At 27.0% G+C, this 19,297-nt stretch overlaps 1 protein-coding gene across 8 annotated transcripts; it reads right to left on the bottom strand.

The window, feature by feature from the left end:
* Nucleotides 1-2,087: 2,087 nt before the first annotated feature.
* Nucleotides 2,088-19,297, bottom strand: LOC135931266 (L-asparaginase-like). 8 transcript variants are annotated; one of them, XM_065468257.1, is made up of 16 exons: nt 19,140-19,297; nt 18,986-19,096; nt 18,835-18,946; nt 18,667-18,792; nt 16,023-16,103; nt 15,515-15,641; nt 14,187-14,296; nt 10,430-10,618; nt 8,986-9,099; nt 8,589-8,705; nt 8,372-8,467; nt 7,671-7,795; nt 7,169-7,291; nt 5,897-5,996; nt 2,437-2,541; nt 2,130-2,224 (listed from the first exon to the last, which is right to left on the bottom strand). In XM_065468257.1, the coding sequence occupies exons 1-15, from the start codon at nt 19,232-19,234 to the stop codon at nt 2,437-2,439; spliced, it is 1,731 nt and encodes a 576-aa protein (XP_065324329.1). In that variant the 5' UTR covers nt 19,235-19,297; the 3' UTR covers nt 2,130-2,224. The 8 variants fall into 8 exon arrangements, 7 of the variants coding, with proteins under 7 accessions (XP_065324332.1, XP_065324329.1, XP_065324330.1 ...); XM_065468256.1 differs by lacking the exon at nt 2,130-2,224 and adding an exon at nt 2,325-2,367 and having other exon boundaries at nt 2,412-2,541; XM_065468260.1 differs by lacking the exon at nt 5,897-5,996 and having other exon boundaries at nt 2,088-2,224.

The following is a 19,297-nucleotide window of genomic DNA, read 5'->3' as shown; positions in this document are numbered from 1 at the left end:
ACAGAGAGTTATAGGAGAGATATTTTTAAGTCAAGCCCTATTCAAGATCTTAAAAAAATATATATAGAGCATTAGAAAAAAAAATTAAAAACTTTAGCACTGAATATAAATGGATTGAAATTTTTAAGACTACGATTCGGTCAGACCGAGTTCAAGAATATCCTTTCGTCCGGCAGTTTTAGGATTGGACGGGTTTGTACAGAGTCATAATATTCTTTCTTTCTTTCTATCTAATCATATGCCAATAAAGGATTAGATTCCCATATCTCATCGCATATATATTATAATTTATTTATTCACATTCATAGCTGAAATAAATATGCTACTAATTTATTCTATGAATTAATATCGAGGACAGTTTTCCTTGACCTTATATTTATTTACCATTTTAAAATTTCCCCAAATCATTTAAAACTTTTTCACTGCAAAACTAAAGTAAAATATTTCAAAAAATGACATCGATTTGATTGAGATTATGAGAATAACCGAAATCATTATATTGAAACTTTAGGAAATTAGGGCAAATGGATTTGACTTCATAAATTTTATGCCATTGTCTAGTCAAAAGCAGACCTTTATTTTGGTACTTGCCTACCTAGACTATCAGCAAGGCAGGCCCATCTTTCTAATATTAATATTGTTCTTGGATACTTTTATAACTCAAATAAATGAAAAGTTAATGATAATTAGTCAGAACTTACGAATCTGCAAAAAATTACTGCATATTCCCGAATCTATTACATATCTTTATAGAGAAAAAATAAAATTTGGCAGATTTTTATTGTGAAGATGTTCATTTTAGACTATTTTCAATATATAAACATTATATTATTTGGTAACTCTATTTATAATATCAATGAAAGATTCTTCTTTAATGAGAATAAAAAAATACAGCAGTTATGTTGTATAAATGGCTCGATTTGAGTCAATATTTTAAAACGGCTAACTATATATTAGTTATAAAAATAGTGCCTGTCTTGAAATTTAGTTAATAGATGTCTCCCAAATTGAATTTACATTATAAATTTATGTTTCTTAAAGATATACTTAAATAACTCTTAATTATCCCTACCCCTCCCTCACACAACGAATTCCTGCGTACGCTCCTGGATATGTAAAATTATTTTTTGTATTTAAAATACCATTAAATTATATGTAAATGTGATATTTGTAATCGCGAATTCTATATTAATTTCTAATGGCGATTAAAGTACTAATTTGAGGAACCCGTCATCCCCATTACAATTTAAAGAACTTCGTACTCCACTAATTCAGTTAAAATAAACCTACTTCGGATTTTTTAAAAAAACAAATAGAATATAGCAAATTATTTTAAGTTGAATGAATTGGATACTTTAAGCGGCTCATTCATAAATCAAGTCTAAAAATTAGTACGAATGATTATAACCTTTTAAAAAATTTATATCAACGCTAGACCGAAAAGATGCCATTGCGACAATCTTTTAATCTTGGAATATAAATTAGAGAAATCTTAATGAATTTTTCAAAAAATATTCTTAAATAAATTAGTTAAAGCATTTTGTTTCAAACTTCGCACTTATCACGAATCTAAAAAAAATACTCTATAATATTTTTAATTCGGTTTAATGTGATGGTCATTATGAACCTAAATTTAAAATATTATACTATCATTTATCATCTAGCAAATTAATAATGGTAAACCTTGACTCAAGCAAAAGTATATAACGCGAGATCCAAGGGCCTCTGGAGCAGTGTTGAAAACGGCTAACCCAATACATCAGAAAAAATATTAGGCAAGTCTGAAAAGTTTGGAAAACCTATTAATGAAATCTATAGACATGCTTAATATTATTTTGGCTAAAATCTTAATTTAAAATCTGCTAAATCGAGTCGCTTAATAACACATAAGAGAACAATTTCCCTTTGAATCCTCGATACGCATGCAATTATTACCTAAAACAATTGTTATAATGTTATGACAAAGTTAATAATAACAAGTAACAAAAATTATTAATATAATAATTAAATAAAGTATATTTCGTATAACGCAAAATATTTGATAGAAAGTTTATATATTTTTTTATTGAGCTCGCATTATAAAAATGTTGTTATAAATAATTTTTATAAATATTATTATAATTAATACATAAATTTATTTATAATTTCATAAAAATGATGAGTAGGATTTGATTTGCAAATAAATTATAATAAATAATTATATGATTTAGGCGGAATGGGTTTGCTAAAACGGGAGTATTTTTTTTTAAAAAAAATTATGTTAATAAAAGTTTAAAAAATTGCATTTAAAAAAAACATGATAAAGGTTAAAACATGTAGGTTTTGGTCAATTTTCTATATAAATTATCCTCCGAGCTTAGATTTATTCTAAAATAGACGAATTATCTATAGACAAATTTAATAAAAAGAACTGTCGCAAAGGAAGTATCTTTATACTTAGTTATGGAGCGGATAGCTGTCAATCCCATTTGTATCCGTAATTGGGGTTTTCGATACGCTTTCCAAGAAGGCCAAGGATTGAAGACAACCATATTTCTTAGCCTCGATATTTAAGAAAAAAGGTTAATAATTATGTTAAATATCGAATAAATGGTTTATCAGCCATGACACTGTTAAATTTTTGTAAATAATTAAAACTATAAGTAGTGTGTCAAACGGCTAGATTAATGCCTATTTTTAAAAACGGCTAACTCAATATATTATCCAGAAAAGTATACTGAATATTTTGTTTATAGATGGTACAAACATTTGGACATCTATTAGCAAAATCTCAAGGTTTCGGCACTATTTCTGGCTAAAATAGGCTCAAATCGAGCCATTTAACAACACTAGCTATAAGCATAGATTGTAATTTTTTATAAAAAAAGCATGTCATAAAGGTAAAAAATTGATACTTTTCAATATTTTACAATTAAATATGTGAAAGTTGTTATTGTTTTTTAAAGACGTAGTTCTGTTAAAAGGCTTGAATTAGCCAATTTAAAATTAATATTACGTAGGCCTCGAGTTTCGCAAAAGATGTTCAAACCTTTCTTCTATCTATGAGCAAAATCTCCAGGCTTAGGTAATATTTTTTGGTAATTTTGAGTTAGCCATTTTTAAAAATCAAGCTGTTTAATAACACTATAGGAGAAAGCGACACAGTTTTAAAAGTAACTAGACATGGCATTATTTAATTTCAATAAACTCTCGAAAAAACATGATTGATATTAAAAATAAATGAATTAAAAATTAGGATGAATTGCTTTATATCTATTTAATCCTCATTTTTCTTCTATTAGAATATACCAAATGTTACAAGAGTGGTTTGTTAAAGTAACTGGTTATATTTTCCGCCAAAAAATAAATATAAAGAGTTACTTTTGAAATATGTAACAATTAACTGTTAATAGTTGGATTTTTTTTCGCAAAGGTAACTGGGTACTTTTCAAAATATATATGTAATGTATCTCGTACATATTTTATACGATTTCCCAAATTTATCTATTATATCAAGCGCTCCTGCAGAATATTTGCCTATTCTAAAGTTTATTTTCGGAAAAAGAACTTGCATGTCTTTAAAAGTCAAATAAAAATTTATTAATCAATTTTTTTTTGAAAATACATATTGTGTGCTATTATATGCTTTTTCGGGAAAAATAAATATTTTATATTGTAACAAAAAGAATCTCTTAAGTCATGTCAGACATTGAACCAGGAATAGAGAGCAGATTGAATTTGAATATAGCTATGGATCTCCAGTTTTTAATGAGATACTACCTAAAATTTTAAAGCAACAAGGACCAAAATTGCCTAAAATGGTCGTGACAGAGAAATTTGGTTAAAAATGAGTATTTATTTTATTTTCGTTATTTTTGTTTGAATAATGAGGTCATGAAGGGATGCTGCCGGTAAATACTTTAAAACATGTATAATCCCTAGCTAATTATCTTCCTTCTTTGAATGGAATAATTAATATACCATCTAATCTTTTTCGGTCAGTTAAGTTGAGCCCTTGCTGAATTTGTAGTAAAGAGAATGGTAGCTATTCGACTTGACTGCGGCTTAGCACAAATTAAAGTGTAAGAAAAATCAATTTGTTATCCTGAGCGTAAGCCTACGAAGTTCCTCGACATTTAGATAAAGTACCAAATTCGAGGTATCACTTAAAACCACTCATAGCCATTATCCCAGCTGATAAACCTACAGTTAGCGCCAATTCGCGGTGAAGTATGGAAAAATAATTAGCGCTAACTGTGAATGCATGGTTAGAGCGTTTAAAACAATGTTAAAATTGCTGCGTGAGTCATTTAAGTTACCACCCTTGACCCCAGAGCCCAATAGAATAGGGTTGCAAAAATTAGTTAGGCTTTTGACCCTGGAGCAGATAATTTATTATGTAATTCTGTCAAATATTTTAAAGGAATCAAACTTGCCTTCAATATGACTTATTATTCAATAACTGGAAACGATTCAGCAAGACGATCCTCTAGAATCTGCCTTTTTGCTTTGCCATGGAAAAGACCATTCAAGTTCTTAACAACAAAATTCACGGTGGTCATCTGACCTAATTATTAACATCATTCAATTATCTGATCTCCAGCTAATGAAGGCTCTTTATGCGTGAGATGTTGTAAACCTATAGACATCATGTGGGCATCCTCAAAAAGAATTGGTACTTCTTTTAATTTTCCGTTCCATCGCTCTTAATTCGAACTTTCAATCTGAGCGAAGATATTTGAAGTTTGCCAGCTTAGATATGGTTATGCTTTCTTTTATATCTAATAATAGGTGGAGTTTGTAACTCAAAAATAGTTACCAAGGTTTTAATTAAAGAAAGAGATTAGGAATTGCGCATTGATATAGGTAATTTTTGGATACCAAATTATATTTCATTTCACTTGTAATTTGTTTAAATCGACAATTAAGTTGAGTGACTACTATCCTCTCCATTGCAAATTCAAAAAAAATGAGGAGTATGCGATATGAAAAATAAGATTCTTAATAGGGTAGGGTTTCCTTTAAGCCTAAAACTCTCTTAGGGCTCAATTCAGTAGATGTAAAAAGACCAGATGCCATAACACCTGTGCCATTCAGGGAAAGTACAGAATCAGTTTGATATTACACATGTTTAATGTTTTTGCCCCTCGTAGTTCACTTTCAGGCTCCAATATTACAAAGGAGATATGAAAATTTAATAAATACTATTTATAACTAATTTCATCATTATTTTTTTCATCATAACTAGGCAAATTTAATCCTGTCATGAAGATATAAAAATTGTGCATGCTTAAGATATATTGTTTTAAAAATAAAATCTATATTCAAAATGAGTTGTAACTTCTAATGTTAATAGTTACTATTGTAATATAAACTAGTTCCTCTTTTAAGAATTTTACTTGTAACTAGTTATCATTTTCAAAAGTAACTTTGAACTACATCTAAGACTTTCCAGATTATCAAACAAAGGCGTAGCCAGGAAAGAAGCAAGGAGACATCTCCTAATTTTCAAATTTGCTGTTTTTCTTAAATATCATTTAAAATGAATAAAAATTATCCTCACCCACACACAACTTTATCCCAATCTCCCCCTAAAAATGTACTATATTATTATTATAAAGAATTTGAAAGAAAAGGTTAATAAATTCAAAATTTTTAGAAAAAACGCATTTTTATAAAAAAAAAGAAGTGAAACCTTAAAATTATTTTTATAAAAATCTACATATAGACAAAGACCTAAAATAGGTGGATCTAAAGATTTCTAATAAAATTTGTGGAGAAAAAAGCCTACCAAATAGTGATCTCCAAAATCCTGGCTACGCCTAATCAAGTCTTTGTCTCGTCATACAAGATTATTTAATATTCGTGTCGTTCAAAATAAATTCAAATTAAATTAAGCTACTTATATGTGAATTACTGTTGAATAGGCGGTTAGACCATCAATATTGGTTAAATTCATACTTGCGCCAGCTAAATACCAGGCTTTTAAAGATTCGGCGTCATTCCTCATCGCTGCTCTTCAAATGTTAAATACATTTCATTTTCAAATAAAAATAGTGTAATTTATTATTTTTGCTTTTTTATAATATATTATAATAAACGATTAAACAAAAAAAATTTCTCACCGCAAATACTTTTTTCTTACTAAATAGTGTAAAAAAATTTGATTTTATATTTTATTAGCTTAAGAATTGGAGAATGACATGTTATAATAAACTAACATTTATCATTTTATTGTTATCGGTGGTATCAGCTGACACCAGGTTAGTATTCGGCGATATTGGTTCGAGAATCGGCATAGGTGGTTATCGATGTAACTTTCATAGAAATGATTATATTTAAAGATGATTAGTAGAGCTATGAAAGTATATTATTCTGTTAAGTTCAAATCAGAGAACTGCAGGTTCGGCTCAAAAAATATTATCTTATAAAAATCCGGAATTTGAGCCGGGCTAATAAAAATTAAAAAATGAATTAAAGTGATAAATTATAAACAAAAACGAACTAAATAATTAAAAAGGATTTTAACACTAAATAAATAATTTCATAATTAATAAAAGGAAACAAAACAATTTATTTGTAATTTATTTTTAAAGAAAATCGAATTATTTTATAAGATATCTGTTAAAAATTTGGTATTTTTTTTTTATATTATCTACAATGCGACTTTAAACATATCCAACGAGTCACATTCCGCTAGTGTTGTTTAAACGGTTAAATCAAAACGATTTTTCGGCTAGCTCATTGCCCAGTTTGGAGGTTTTGCTCACAGATGACAGAAAGGTTTGTCAATTTCGAGGCATGTATAATATTATTATGGCTCTTAGCCGTTTGTAAAAATAGACTAAATCGAGCCGTTTAGAAACACTATATTCAGCTATAAATAATGCTCATATTTTAAATGAGATGATTAACTTTTGGAAAATAAAAATAAATTAAAATTATCATAATCATTCATGTAAATTAGTTGGGATTTTTAATTTGAAAATATTAATTTTTTATGACTTTAGTTCAAAGATAGATGGCAAGTAAAAATCAATATAAATATCGGATCGATATCCGATGGGTTCGAATCGGCGAAGTGGATCGGTACAACCAGGAATTTTATGAGGTTATGCATAGACATTCAAATTAAAGATTATGTTCCGTTAAAATGATAACAAATTTCTAATAAAGAAAAATAAATTACTGGCATAAATGATCTCCAATTTCTGTAGGTGGCATGACCAAATGAGCTCCAACCCGGGTCATGGCTTCAATGATGTGGAAATGTTTGAAGTATATAGCGTTGTATAAGGGAGTCGAATTAAAACTGTTTTTTTGGTAGTGGATAAATATGTTTTTAAATGTGAGATAAAATCTTTCTTTTCGAATCTATGTTTAGTAATGAAGGTGTTATTTAATATATTTAATAGTATAGATTAAAACTTTATTAATTAAAATGCATAGGCATACTTAGAAATCGGCTGTGAACGTTATTTTATGGTCTTAACTTTGACTAAATGATATTGTAAGTTTTTATTTAAAATTCTATTATAAACTGTTTAAAATTTAAAAATATATTAAATCATAAAATGTCATTTAGTTTGCGCAAACTATAAAATGGCGAATACAGCTGATTAACGTGCCTGTCCTATTTATGAATGGATCGCCAATCTAGATTAGTATAATTATCACTGATATAAACCTACCTATCCTTGACGAAAACGGAGGCTCCCTTTTCAAGCAGATAATTTACTATCGTTAGGTTTCCTTGACTAGATGCTACATGTAAGGGCGTTCTTTTGTCGTAGTCCGCCATGTTAACGTTGCCACCCTTGTTATTAAACAAAGCATAGCAAAAAATAAGATACTAATTTAAATGTGAAATTCAATAAATTTTATTTTAAATGCATATTTTTAAATAATTAGGTGTATTTAAATATAAGGTAATTCATTTTTCAAAATTCATGAAAATAGAATGGGGTCAGAAAATAAAAAAGTTATAATTATTTTTTTAACTTCTAGAGAATTATTCCCTTATTTATAATACTTGCTATGACAAAAAAATAATTTAAGTCAAAAATAAATTGCAAGCGCTATAATGTCTAAAAAAATATCGACTCAATTTCGAAGACTGAAAAAGGTGTCATACAATATAGTTTTATTAATGGGACAGGAATTCCTGTATAAGTCATTTGTTACCCTCAATATTTTCTTTATTAGAATATAACAATTTTAAGTTGACATGATAAGGGTTGGTAGCAAAGTTTCTTGGCTAAATTCCCTTTCCTGACACCACCTTACAATAACACTTAATGCCATTTCACTGATATGTTGGAAGGGGGGGGGGAGGCAGGACTCAAAAAAAATTTAGATAATAATAAATAAAAGAAGTAAAAATAAAATAAACTTTTTCCAATAGCATTTCCATCGTTTTGACATCGTTAGAAAGAGCGGCCAGACACAATAGAAGAGGAAACAAGGAGATCTGCAAATCTTTGATTTCCTGCGATATTATGCATAGAAAAAAATATTCGATAAAATTTCCTCGATTTAATTAAATATTTTTTTATAGCATTTTTTACTTTGTAAATATGATGAATTAATATAATTTATTAAATAATTACGGGAGACGTGGATAGGTTCAACGAATTGGCTATAGCGTTGAGGAACTCAAAGTCTCTCAAGATTAATTTATCTTGGCATTTGATAGTAAGCTCCCCTCTCAAATTTGATGACATCATCTATTCAAATATATTTCATATTAATTTCTTTCTTTTTTTTAATCTATCCAGCTTTCATTCTCTTAGAAAAGAAAAAGAGAGAGAAAAACGCTACTTAAATAGGTTGTTGAAAAAAAATAATTTAAATAAATTTCCCTTACTATATTAATTCAAAATTAAAAGAATAAAAGTTATAGAAAAGGTTAAATCAAAATATTAAAAAATAAAGCTATAACCTTGTCTTTTCAAAAAAAGACAGGATATAATTTTCCATATTCTTAGTTTAATAATCGTGTAAAACTTTCTTTTTGGTTTCAATGTCCCATTCATCCTTAGCTAAAACATAGCTTAATTTTGTAAGCGCGGCTTCTGGCGTCATATCGAAACCGGCAATGACGCCCGCTTCCATCAAGACCTTTAGTTTTTCCGCGTATGATAAAAAAAATAAATATATTTAATTAAATAAATGATTCGAAAAGAAGTAAGATTAAATAAAACTTTTCAAAAAAGCAGCATAAAAAAAGAGAAAGTCTAATTAATGATTGGTTAAAAATCTCCATTTTTTCCCCTTCATTTATTTATATTATAATACTTATCTAGACTGGTTCATTCATAAAAATGCATTTAGAGGCCTCGTAAATATAAATCATAATCAGCTGGTGTCTGCATTTTGTCCCTATATTTATAAAATTTCAATAGTCAATAATTTGTATTAAAATAAACCTCACCATTATTGGTGCATAAAAAGAATGTATAAATATATATGTATATGTCGTGTTGGATTTAGGAATATCTTAATTTTAAATTCATTTATTGACGGCTCAGCTGTAAATTTGAAAAAAAATCTGATTTTACCGAAAATGTATTTAAGCATATGTAGAGTGCCCACAGCGAGAATTGTTAACAACATCGCCGTAAATTTTAATAGATTTTTCCATTTAAATAAAAGAAATCTCTATAATTAAGAGTAATCCAAAAGTTAGCAGCGAAATCCTACCTAAAACTCTAGCATTTCCGGTTGAATGATATTTTTCGAATTTTAAAATGACCCTCATAGTATAATATTTAAAGTTGAGAGATTTCGAATCCTTCCATGATCCCAATATGAGAAATGTAATTACTATTACCTCATTCAATATCTTACAAATACTAATACGACATATAATATTAATACACTTATTTACCTTATTTATCATCTTCCAATTTAACTAAAGGTGATAAATCTTGAACAAATGTCCATGTACTCTTTTTTGTATGTGTTCCCAAGATAAAATTTTAAATGTATCAAATCATGATATTGAAAAATAATCATCGAAACTATGAAAAAAGTTATCGGTGCCAAGAATAAGCAAAAAAAAATCCAAAAGTAAATGAATGAATTAATATATATGTTAAGATTATTCTTGGAGAACAGTATTATTTTCATAATAATGACATATTTTTCGAACAAAGGTACTAATGGTTCAATGGCGGTGCACAAAATCATAATTAAAAATTATATGAAACTAAAAAATAATAATTTCTCATACATTTTATGTCGAATATGAATTTTTTTTATATAGGTAAACGACCGAAAATGTCCATCTTAATACTTAACAATCACTAATACATATAAGGAATAGAGAAATCATTTAAATATAGAAAACCAAAATCATCAGTTGATCAAAATTCAAGATGAAAAGAAACCAGTGTTTGAAAATATATTATGCGACATGTTATATAAAAATAGAGGGCATTAGGTGAACCTTTCCAGTAGCGTAGGAACAAGATACGGATCCAACGGGGCACTGGGTACAGTTAACGATAATTATCCCCTTGTCATTTGTTGCTTCGTGGAACGATTTGATAAGGTCGGGTCTGTTGGAAGGGGCATTGCCTGTACCATATGATTCCAGTACAAGTCCTCTCAAGGGGGTCTGCAAAAAAGCTTTTACCTAATTTTTAAAAAAATTGTGAAGGATTTGAAGGGTAAAATCTTTCGCGGAGAAGAGATATGTAATTTCTTGGATAATTTATGTTTAATGGTTGTTAGAAAGTTTATGGCAAATATCATAATTATAATGGCATAAAAGAAAATATGAACTCGACAATTAATTTTAAGACCAATTTTAACGAATACTAACCTGTATAATATTAAATGAGATCTGCAATGGACCGGGTAGGGTAACGTCTGATATTTTTTTATCTAAGCCGGCCGGGCAAATTAACGGATATTTTTTTGTATATATATTTCAAAAACCTGCGGACCCGGCCCAAAGCCTCGGTACAAGGGCCGGGCTGTATTTTAATTATTTTAAATATACTATACTCGTGCCGGACCTGAAATTTGTTTTTTAAAAAAACGGGTCGGGCCATGCAAATGGTACCTATGCAGGTCTCTGATTTACTTTTGGATAAGTGATTATTTCGTAGAAGTGATAATCCATAAAAGGTATAGTGCTTTTAATTTTACCACTCCCCCAATATTATAAATAGTTTTTTATTTTTTGGCGTTCAACAACAAATGTCTCGGTTTAGGCCTTGTATTTTAAACCGGATCGGGCATCTATAGTAAAAAATTGAAAGTGAACTGGGCCTAAGAATTTTATTATTTGTAGAAATCTAATATTAATAATTAAAAACTTTTAGCGTGATGTAGAACTAATAATTAGAAATAAAATTTTTTTTTTACTATACTATTATACTGATCGTTTTTTTTTCTTCAGAGTTTAAAATGGCTCATCAAAAATAAAAAATACAGATATTTTATTTTTGAAAATTAACTGCTCAAGTAAGATTTTTGGTCAAATTTTCCTTAAAATATTTTAAAATCTTGGCCTTCCTTTTAAATACATATCTTAGAATTCAGAGATTTTTTTGTCTCAAAATTTTTGGAATATAAAAATTTTTTTCAAAAGTTTTTACTTTGGTTTAAATTTTATAGTAAATCTGAAGGTTTTCTCAAAATATTAGGTAGAGAAAAGAATATGCTTTAGAGAATAGTAAAAAATAAATAAAAAATAATCGATAAATAATAGCAATTTCTTCAGGTTAAAAAACCTACAAATTAATAGGTTAAAATAAAAAGGTTTTTGAAAAAAAAATCGCATTATAATACCTCAGGGTCCCAATAAAAAATATATATATGTATATGTGTATTACAATTCCAAACTTAATGTAGCAGTCAACAGTAATTTATATTTATTCTAAATTTTAAAAAAAACTATTAAGTGCTTTAAGCAGACATCTGATAAAATGTCAAAAATATCTACTCTACAATTAATTTTAATATGCCATCCATGGGAACAAAGTCACTTTCTTCAATTTTATTAGATAAATATCTAACTTAAACATATGAATCAAATAATATTTTTAAAAAATTTGACAAAATGGAATAGAACTACTATTATTAAACCCTCTTTTCGTATTACTTCCAGTGCAGTTCTATAAACAAAGACATTAGCATTTATTTAAATTAAATATTTATAGTATTCATATTTTTAAACAGAAAATAAATTTATATTTAATAAAATGATAAAGCAAATATTAAGTTAGGTAAAAGGGAAAATATTTTTAAAAATAAAAGGATTCAAAAAAAAAGAAATAGGACTTGGAAGTCTTTATATTTAGGACTAAGGTCTGAATTGGTCTTTTTCTGAGGACCGTAACCTTCACTACTCCCAACCCCATTCACTTATAAATCTCTTGATAACCTTGTCATCTAAATAATGACAAAGGCTTTTTAAACTCTTCTCAGCGGTTAAATAAATGGGACAAATTAGACATATTTTAAATAGTCCAAAAAAAATTTAAATATGGCAAAATTAAAGTTAAAACAAAATGATAATAGCAATATAATTTTGAGTTATTTAATATAACGCATTTTACACTTAAATTATAAAATTTAAACATTACAAAATATTTATTAATTTTAAAAAAAAATCTTATAATTAATAAAATTGAGTTAGAAAAGTATTTTCATCGGGTTAAAATTTTTATTTTTTATTCGTATTTATTTTTAAATGTTTGTTTATCAATGTTAAAAAAAAATTTATATAAAAAAACCTTGTAATTAAAAAACAATTTTTATGTATATTTTACAAAAAAAAGAAGTATATTTTTTGATTTTTGAATGTGTTAATTAAATTTGATATTCTTTTTTTAAGAAAACACTAAAATGTATAATTATTGTAAAAAGAAGTTTAAATAAAAAAAAATTGAAAAATAGTTTATAAACAGAGTGGTGAGGACTAGATTACTTGGATGTATAAATAATTATATTTTTAAAAAGACAAAATGCAAATTAATTACTTGCGGGTTTAATGTTGTTATACGGCTAATTTGAGCCGATTTTTAAAATCGTCTAAACTCAGTATTTTATCCAGGCAAGCCTGAAAAAATTGATCTAGGCATCTATTAACCAAATCTCGAGGCTTATATAATATTTTTTGGCTAAAATATTGAGTTAGCCGTTTTTAAAAATCGGTTCAAAACGAGCCGTTTAACAAAACTACTTGCGATTTTGGTAAACCTTATACCTTGGTTTTCTTTCCTAACTTTCAGATTTTTTTAAAAAAATTTTGATTTTGACATAACCGACAAATAAAGGCAATAGAATGACTAAACATATAATTATAACTTGTATGTCGTAACCGGGATATGAAATCCATCAGGTTTCCGAATATTCCAATTTTGAATCATTTACCGAAAGCAATTTTTAAATATGAAAAGTAAGAATTGACCGGAAAACGTATTCCTACATGTATGGACTATAAAAAGTACTATCCTCTCTGCCATTTTCGTATATAATAAATAATACACAAAGAAAAGTAACTCAAAGGTTCATTGAAAAAAAATGTCAAAAATTCACAGAATAAGGTATTTACAATACATTTCCGGTTGAAACCTGACTATTTTCATTTAAAATTGATATTTTCCGATTTTCCATACCCGGTTATGAAATGTAAGTTACATTCCCTAAATTGGAGTCCTTCGGAATCATTATATTTCCCTAATTATTAAAAAAAAAAAATTAGTCCCATTCCTAATCATTTGGCGAAGAAACTATATATTATGATTAGTGGAAAAATCACAACATAATTGATCAAAAAAATAAGTGTTTTTATACTTAAGGTATTTCTTATTACCGGAACTTTGAAAAAATAGATTTTCAGCATTCTATTCTAATATTAAGATGTAGATATGATTCGATTAATATTATCCTTTTTTTAAAAAAAAATCAATTTATTCGATGCCAAAAGTGAATCATTACAGCACAAAAAAGAGACTATGGGGTATAAGGCATGCCGGAAAAATAATCTTGCATAACCCAACACATATACTTTGAGGAATCTTGAGAGCCCACGTATACGTGGAACAATAATTTAGTCAACCCTCGCCGCGGGAAAGGTTTGTTAAACCTCTGTCTGGGGGTGAGGGGGGATTTAAATTTAATAGATTTGTCCAAAATATAAAAAAAATACTATTTTTTTTGAAATTATTTTTGGCGCAAATATAACTAACCGTTTGAGAAGAAATTCCGGGGAACAATTGCAACATACCTACGTCCCTGCACAGCTCAGTTTGAACGCGCATTTTGTGAGATGAAGCGGGAAATACGTTGTCCCAATCAACTACCAATCAGATAAAAATGTTTAAATTATTATTTTATTTCAATATTTCTTGTCTTAAATGCAAGTACCAGACCACTTTTTCGAATATGCCTAACGTGTTGTTCGTTAAAACCTTAAACTAGATTTCAGCCAAAAAAATAATTTCTAAGCCCCGTGATTTGGCCAAAAGAGGACCGAGCTAATCTCGAGGATTATCTTTAAAAAAAATTAAAAATTTTCTTAAAAAATAAATATAATGATATTTTTTAAGTAGGCCTAAATTGATACAAACTATAGTTGGGTAACTACTATATTTATAGCTACAAGAAAATTTTTAGTAGGTTAAAATATAAGCTAAACCAAGTTTTAGCTTAAAACTATCGCTTTAACCTCGGAGTTTCTCTTAAAAATATAGCGGTTCAAATTTTAAAGAAAGTAATACAAATTAAAAAGACTTAATATTAATGGATTTTCCTAGGCAGGTTAGATTGGGCCTAAATTTGCCGACATTTAGCCATTACCCGACTATACTCTCAACTAACGTCTATAATTTAAACTAGTCATCTGAATAAAGTGAGCAGGTTTGTGATTTTAGTGATAATTCTAAATCGATTGAATCTCAATGAAACATAGAACTGCCATAGGATTCAAAAAATTTGGGAAGGCGGAAAATCAACGCCTCTGGCAAATTATTTCAAAAAAAAGTAATAGGCAGGCGGGTTTTAGGAATTTCAGGACTATCGGACCGATCTAGGGATAAAAATAACACATTATTTTTTTTCTACTTCTTTCAATTTTTTATTATTAATATAACTAGCTTTGTTAAACGGCTAACATAATAATATAACCAGAAAATATTACGCCAGCCTCGAGATTTCGTTAATAGATGTCCAAACCTTTCTGCCATCTACGAGCAAAATCTCCAAGCTAGAGTAACAGTTTTTGGCTAAAATATTGGGTTAGCCGTTTTAAAAAATCGAGCCGTTTAATGACACTAACTATAAAAATCCTCATGAAAAAATTAATCTTACAAAATATTTTGTTAGAAATTCATTTTCACAATAGCTCACTTTTGTTAAATTGAGTTTATTAAAATAAAAATTTACATATTTTTTTATATAAGAAAACTAATTTTGGGGTGTTTTAATTATTTTTCACATTCCTAGGTATATCCTTATATAAAAAAAAATAATTTCAATTTTCACGCTAATATAATTCTATTAAAAAGAGTTTCTAAACTTTTAATATCCACACCCATGTTAGCCAACGGTGGCATGTTAGGTGAATTGAAAGCTGTAAAAGAACTATTATCGATTTTTCTTGTTCTGTTTCCCCTATACAAGCGATGGTCAAAATAAATGCACACCTTAAAAATAAATTTTATACGCGTGAAAATATAGTTTACAAAATAAGAAATATTAAATATATGTTAAATTTGAAATTTCCGCATGATGAAAAATGAATAAAAATTTTTAAAAAGTAATAGATTCTTAGGCTGAATTCAAAACGTTAAAAAACATATTTTTATAACTTCCAAAAATTTCAATGAAAATTAATATAAATACACTTTTTTAAATAGAAATATAAAATAAGGGTCAATTAAATTTTCAAAAGAAAGGAAAGAAAGAAAGACAATCTTTATGAAGAATTTTTGTCAAAATAATAACTAAAGAAGATATACTAGATCCATGAATCCGGTGACAATCATATTTTAACACGTCTTAAATGGATGTATTTATTAATTTACCTCAGGAATGTTGTAAGTTGCCAAGACTAAGGCCCCTATAAAATTGTCTCTCCCGTCGCTCCTAACTTCGACTAAAGGTATCTTAAAGTTTGTATTTAAAAAAAATAACTAATCGTTTTATTTGCATTACAAGGTTTAAGTGGTGAGTAATTTTAAAATGTAATAAAGTTGAGTGTACCACCCGTGGGAAGATTCGCCTGGTTGTATGATAAAGGACATATAATTTTGTTGTAATATAATAATAATATATGTAGATAAAATATAATAATAATTAGAAAGAAAATGTCAATCATGATTATTGATTTTTAATTTAATTATTGATAGATTTGATCAGTAAATTTAATGTTTTTTGGATAAAAAAAGAAGAAAAAAAAGTGATTTTCTGATTATTTCTTCTCAATATTACTGGTAAAATTTCTATAAATTTCTCATGAGTTAAAAATATAGGAGACATGCATACGAGAGAAATTGAAACCAAGCATGGTGATTTTAAAACTATAGCTAGGAATTAAAAATAATTTTTTCGGGGAAAAACAAATGAATGTTATTTTTCTGTTATTTTTCTGTTTTGTGTTTTTTTTAAAAAAACCTATTAAAAATATAATCTAGTATATTTCATTTCAAATCTCACATTTATCGCTATCGCTATCATTTTTATAATTTTCTTATATTGTTAAAGTTGTTTTATTTTTTTTAAAAAAGAGGGACTTTTTATTTAAGAATTTTAAAATGTATTTTTTTAGAATCATTTTTATATTTAAAAATCCTTTTTTTTACATCCTTAACTATAGATAGTAATTTTCATTACAGCATTATAGGTAAGACACACATCATTATAACCTGCATGTAAAACGATCTCTGGTCAATAAAACTAGAGCCTTTATTCTTTGAATCTAATCCTTAAATGTTGTTTTTTATAGTGTTGCAAACGAAGACGTTAACAAAATGGCAAGCCAACGACAACCAAAATGAAAATAATAACCTATTTTTATTTAAATATATATAAATAAAATAATGCGTTCGCTTCTGATCTGTAACATATCTCATCCCGTAGCATGCAGCCATCTAGTTAGCTTTAGATAAATTTTGAACCTTCCTAGATTCGAACTCAGATCTATACAGGCAGCAGATATTATTTGAAACCGATGATATTTTTGTATATATGGATAGGATAATTTATGACATCCAACATATCAATAAAAAAACACAAAAATCAATAACCCTCCTCGATGTTATAAATAATATTGTTGAAAACTTTTTTAGCGGCTTTACCTTGTTCAAGATCGATTTTGTTAAACGCTAATTTTAAAAGTATGAGCGCTCTCGCTATAACTACTTGTCAAAAAAAATAGTAAGTCGCTACCACTACCAAGATTTTTTATGAAAAATAACTCGCAAAAAGCTACCATTTTAAAAAAATAATTTTTTGCGCTACTCTATAAATAAAAAATCAAATTTAGATTCGTATCTTTTATATAATTGTCGACGAGGTTTGTAGTGCTATATTATTTTTTAAAAAATTACAGAAAAAAAGGAAAGGTCTTTAATTTTATTTTAGCAGTCATATTTTCCTTAGGAAATGATGAATCTCTCATAGATTAATTATATTAATCGGTAACTTGTTTTTATGCTTTTTAAATAACAAAATTAAAGACACTCTATATATCAAAATAACATGGGCTGGGCATTAATCACAAAATAATGAAAAACAAACTGTAAAATAAAGAATTTCAAAAATTAGGTGTTATAATGAACCATGTGATTTGATAAATGGATATATAACATTATATTCTTAACATTAAGTCTCAATCATCTCTATTTCAGACATTTTAATATTTTAGAGCATAAACTGGATAAAAAAAATTAATTTGAATATGTTCTTACAATATTTTAATTATACTTTTTGTTTCACATTTATTGGAAAAAAATTGATAAATTTTATCTCTTTGGTAATAAAATTGGAACATTCGGTTTATAAATTTTAATATAAAAATGTTTATAAACAACATAAATTCTTATTTCAAAATATAGTTAAATTTTAAAACCAAATTAATAAAATATTTAAAATTTTATATGTGTAAAATTATGAACATAATTTTTGCATTTATAATACTACTTTGCTACTCTTAAAAATCCATCTTTATTTTCTAAAAAAGTTGCATTACCCAAACCAGGAATTTTTTATTAAGTTTTTCACCCAAGTATAGTTCATAATTATTTTTACCAATCTTACAAAATATTTTGTGTAAATTGCCCAACCCAGCTTAATTAAGAAAAAGATATATATATTTGCTTATTATCACCTTTTAACTTTTTAACATATTATTTTAGACTATTTGTCTCCCCTACCCCAAAAATCTTTCTTCACAGTAAACTTTGGGCTACAACAATAATTAGTCAAAATCTTTAAAAAAATATATGAACCAAAAACATAATAATTATATAAAATTTCAATTTATAAATTAATAAGTGTAAATTTGTAATAATGAATAAGTAAAAATAGTTTAGAAAAAAAATATTAGATATAAACTTAATATTCAGCTTATTCTAATTTTAAATAGAGCAAATATATATATATATATATAAAATATATACTAATATTTAATATGAAATAACATAAACAAATCTTAAGTAAATATAATACTTGTGATCCTGTTAATATGACTGGCTTGCCCAGATTCTCCAAAATGAATGACAAAGCAGATGCAGTATATGACATTGTATCCGTTCCATGTAAAACAACAAAGCCATCATAAAATTTATAATATTTCTAATAATTTTAAAATAATATTATAAAAAAAGAATTATATACATAAATATCAGTAGCAATTCTTATCCAATCATCCATACACATATTAGATGAATCTAATAAAGTATCATATTCAACAATTTTGTAAATAATTCTTTTACTATCTGCCATTTTTCTAAAATAAATATAAAGTTTATGCATTTAAATATCATACGGTAAGGCTAAAAAATCTTCATTTTCATAAATAGTTTTAGTTCTGGAATAGTCTAAGTCATTAAGTGAAGTTGACTTTCTTAGTTTACGATACAATATATCAGGAACAGGACTATATACTGATCAAGAGTATAAAAAATGTTACATATTAATACCTCCACCAACAGAATCCATTCCAATGGTACCTCCAATATATAGAACTAATATCTTTGATTCTTCTTCTGTTACAGATCTTCGAGGAGATACACATTCAAAATTAAAATTATTATGATTTTCTTTAAAATTTACATTCATCGAAGGAATTTTTTTTTTA

Source organism: Gordionus sp. m RMFG-2023, chromosome 1 (genome assembly GCF_954871325.1).
Source record: "Gordionus sp. m RMFG-2023 chromosome 1, tfGorSpeb1-WG-v2, whole genome shotgun sequence".
In the NCBI taxonomy this organism is placed as follows: Eukaryota; Metazoa; Nematomorpha; class Gordioida; order Chordodea; family Parachordodidae; genus Gordionus; species Gordionus sp. m RMFG-2023.
This window is presented reverse-complemented; position numbering and strand designations above follow the sequence as displayed.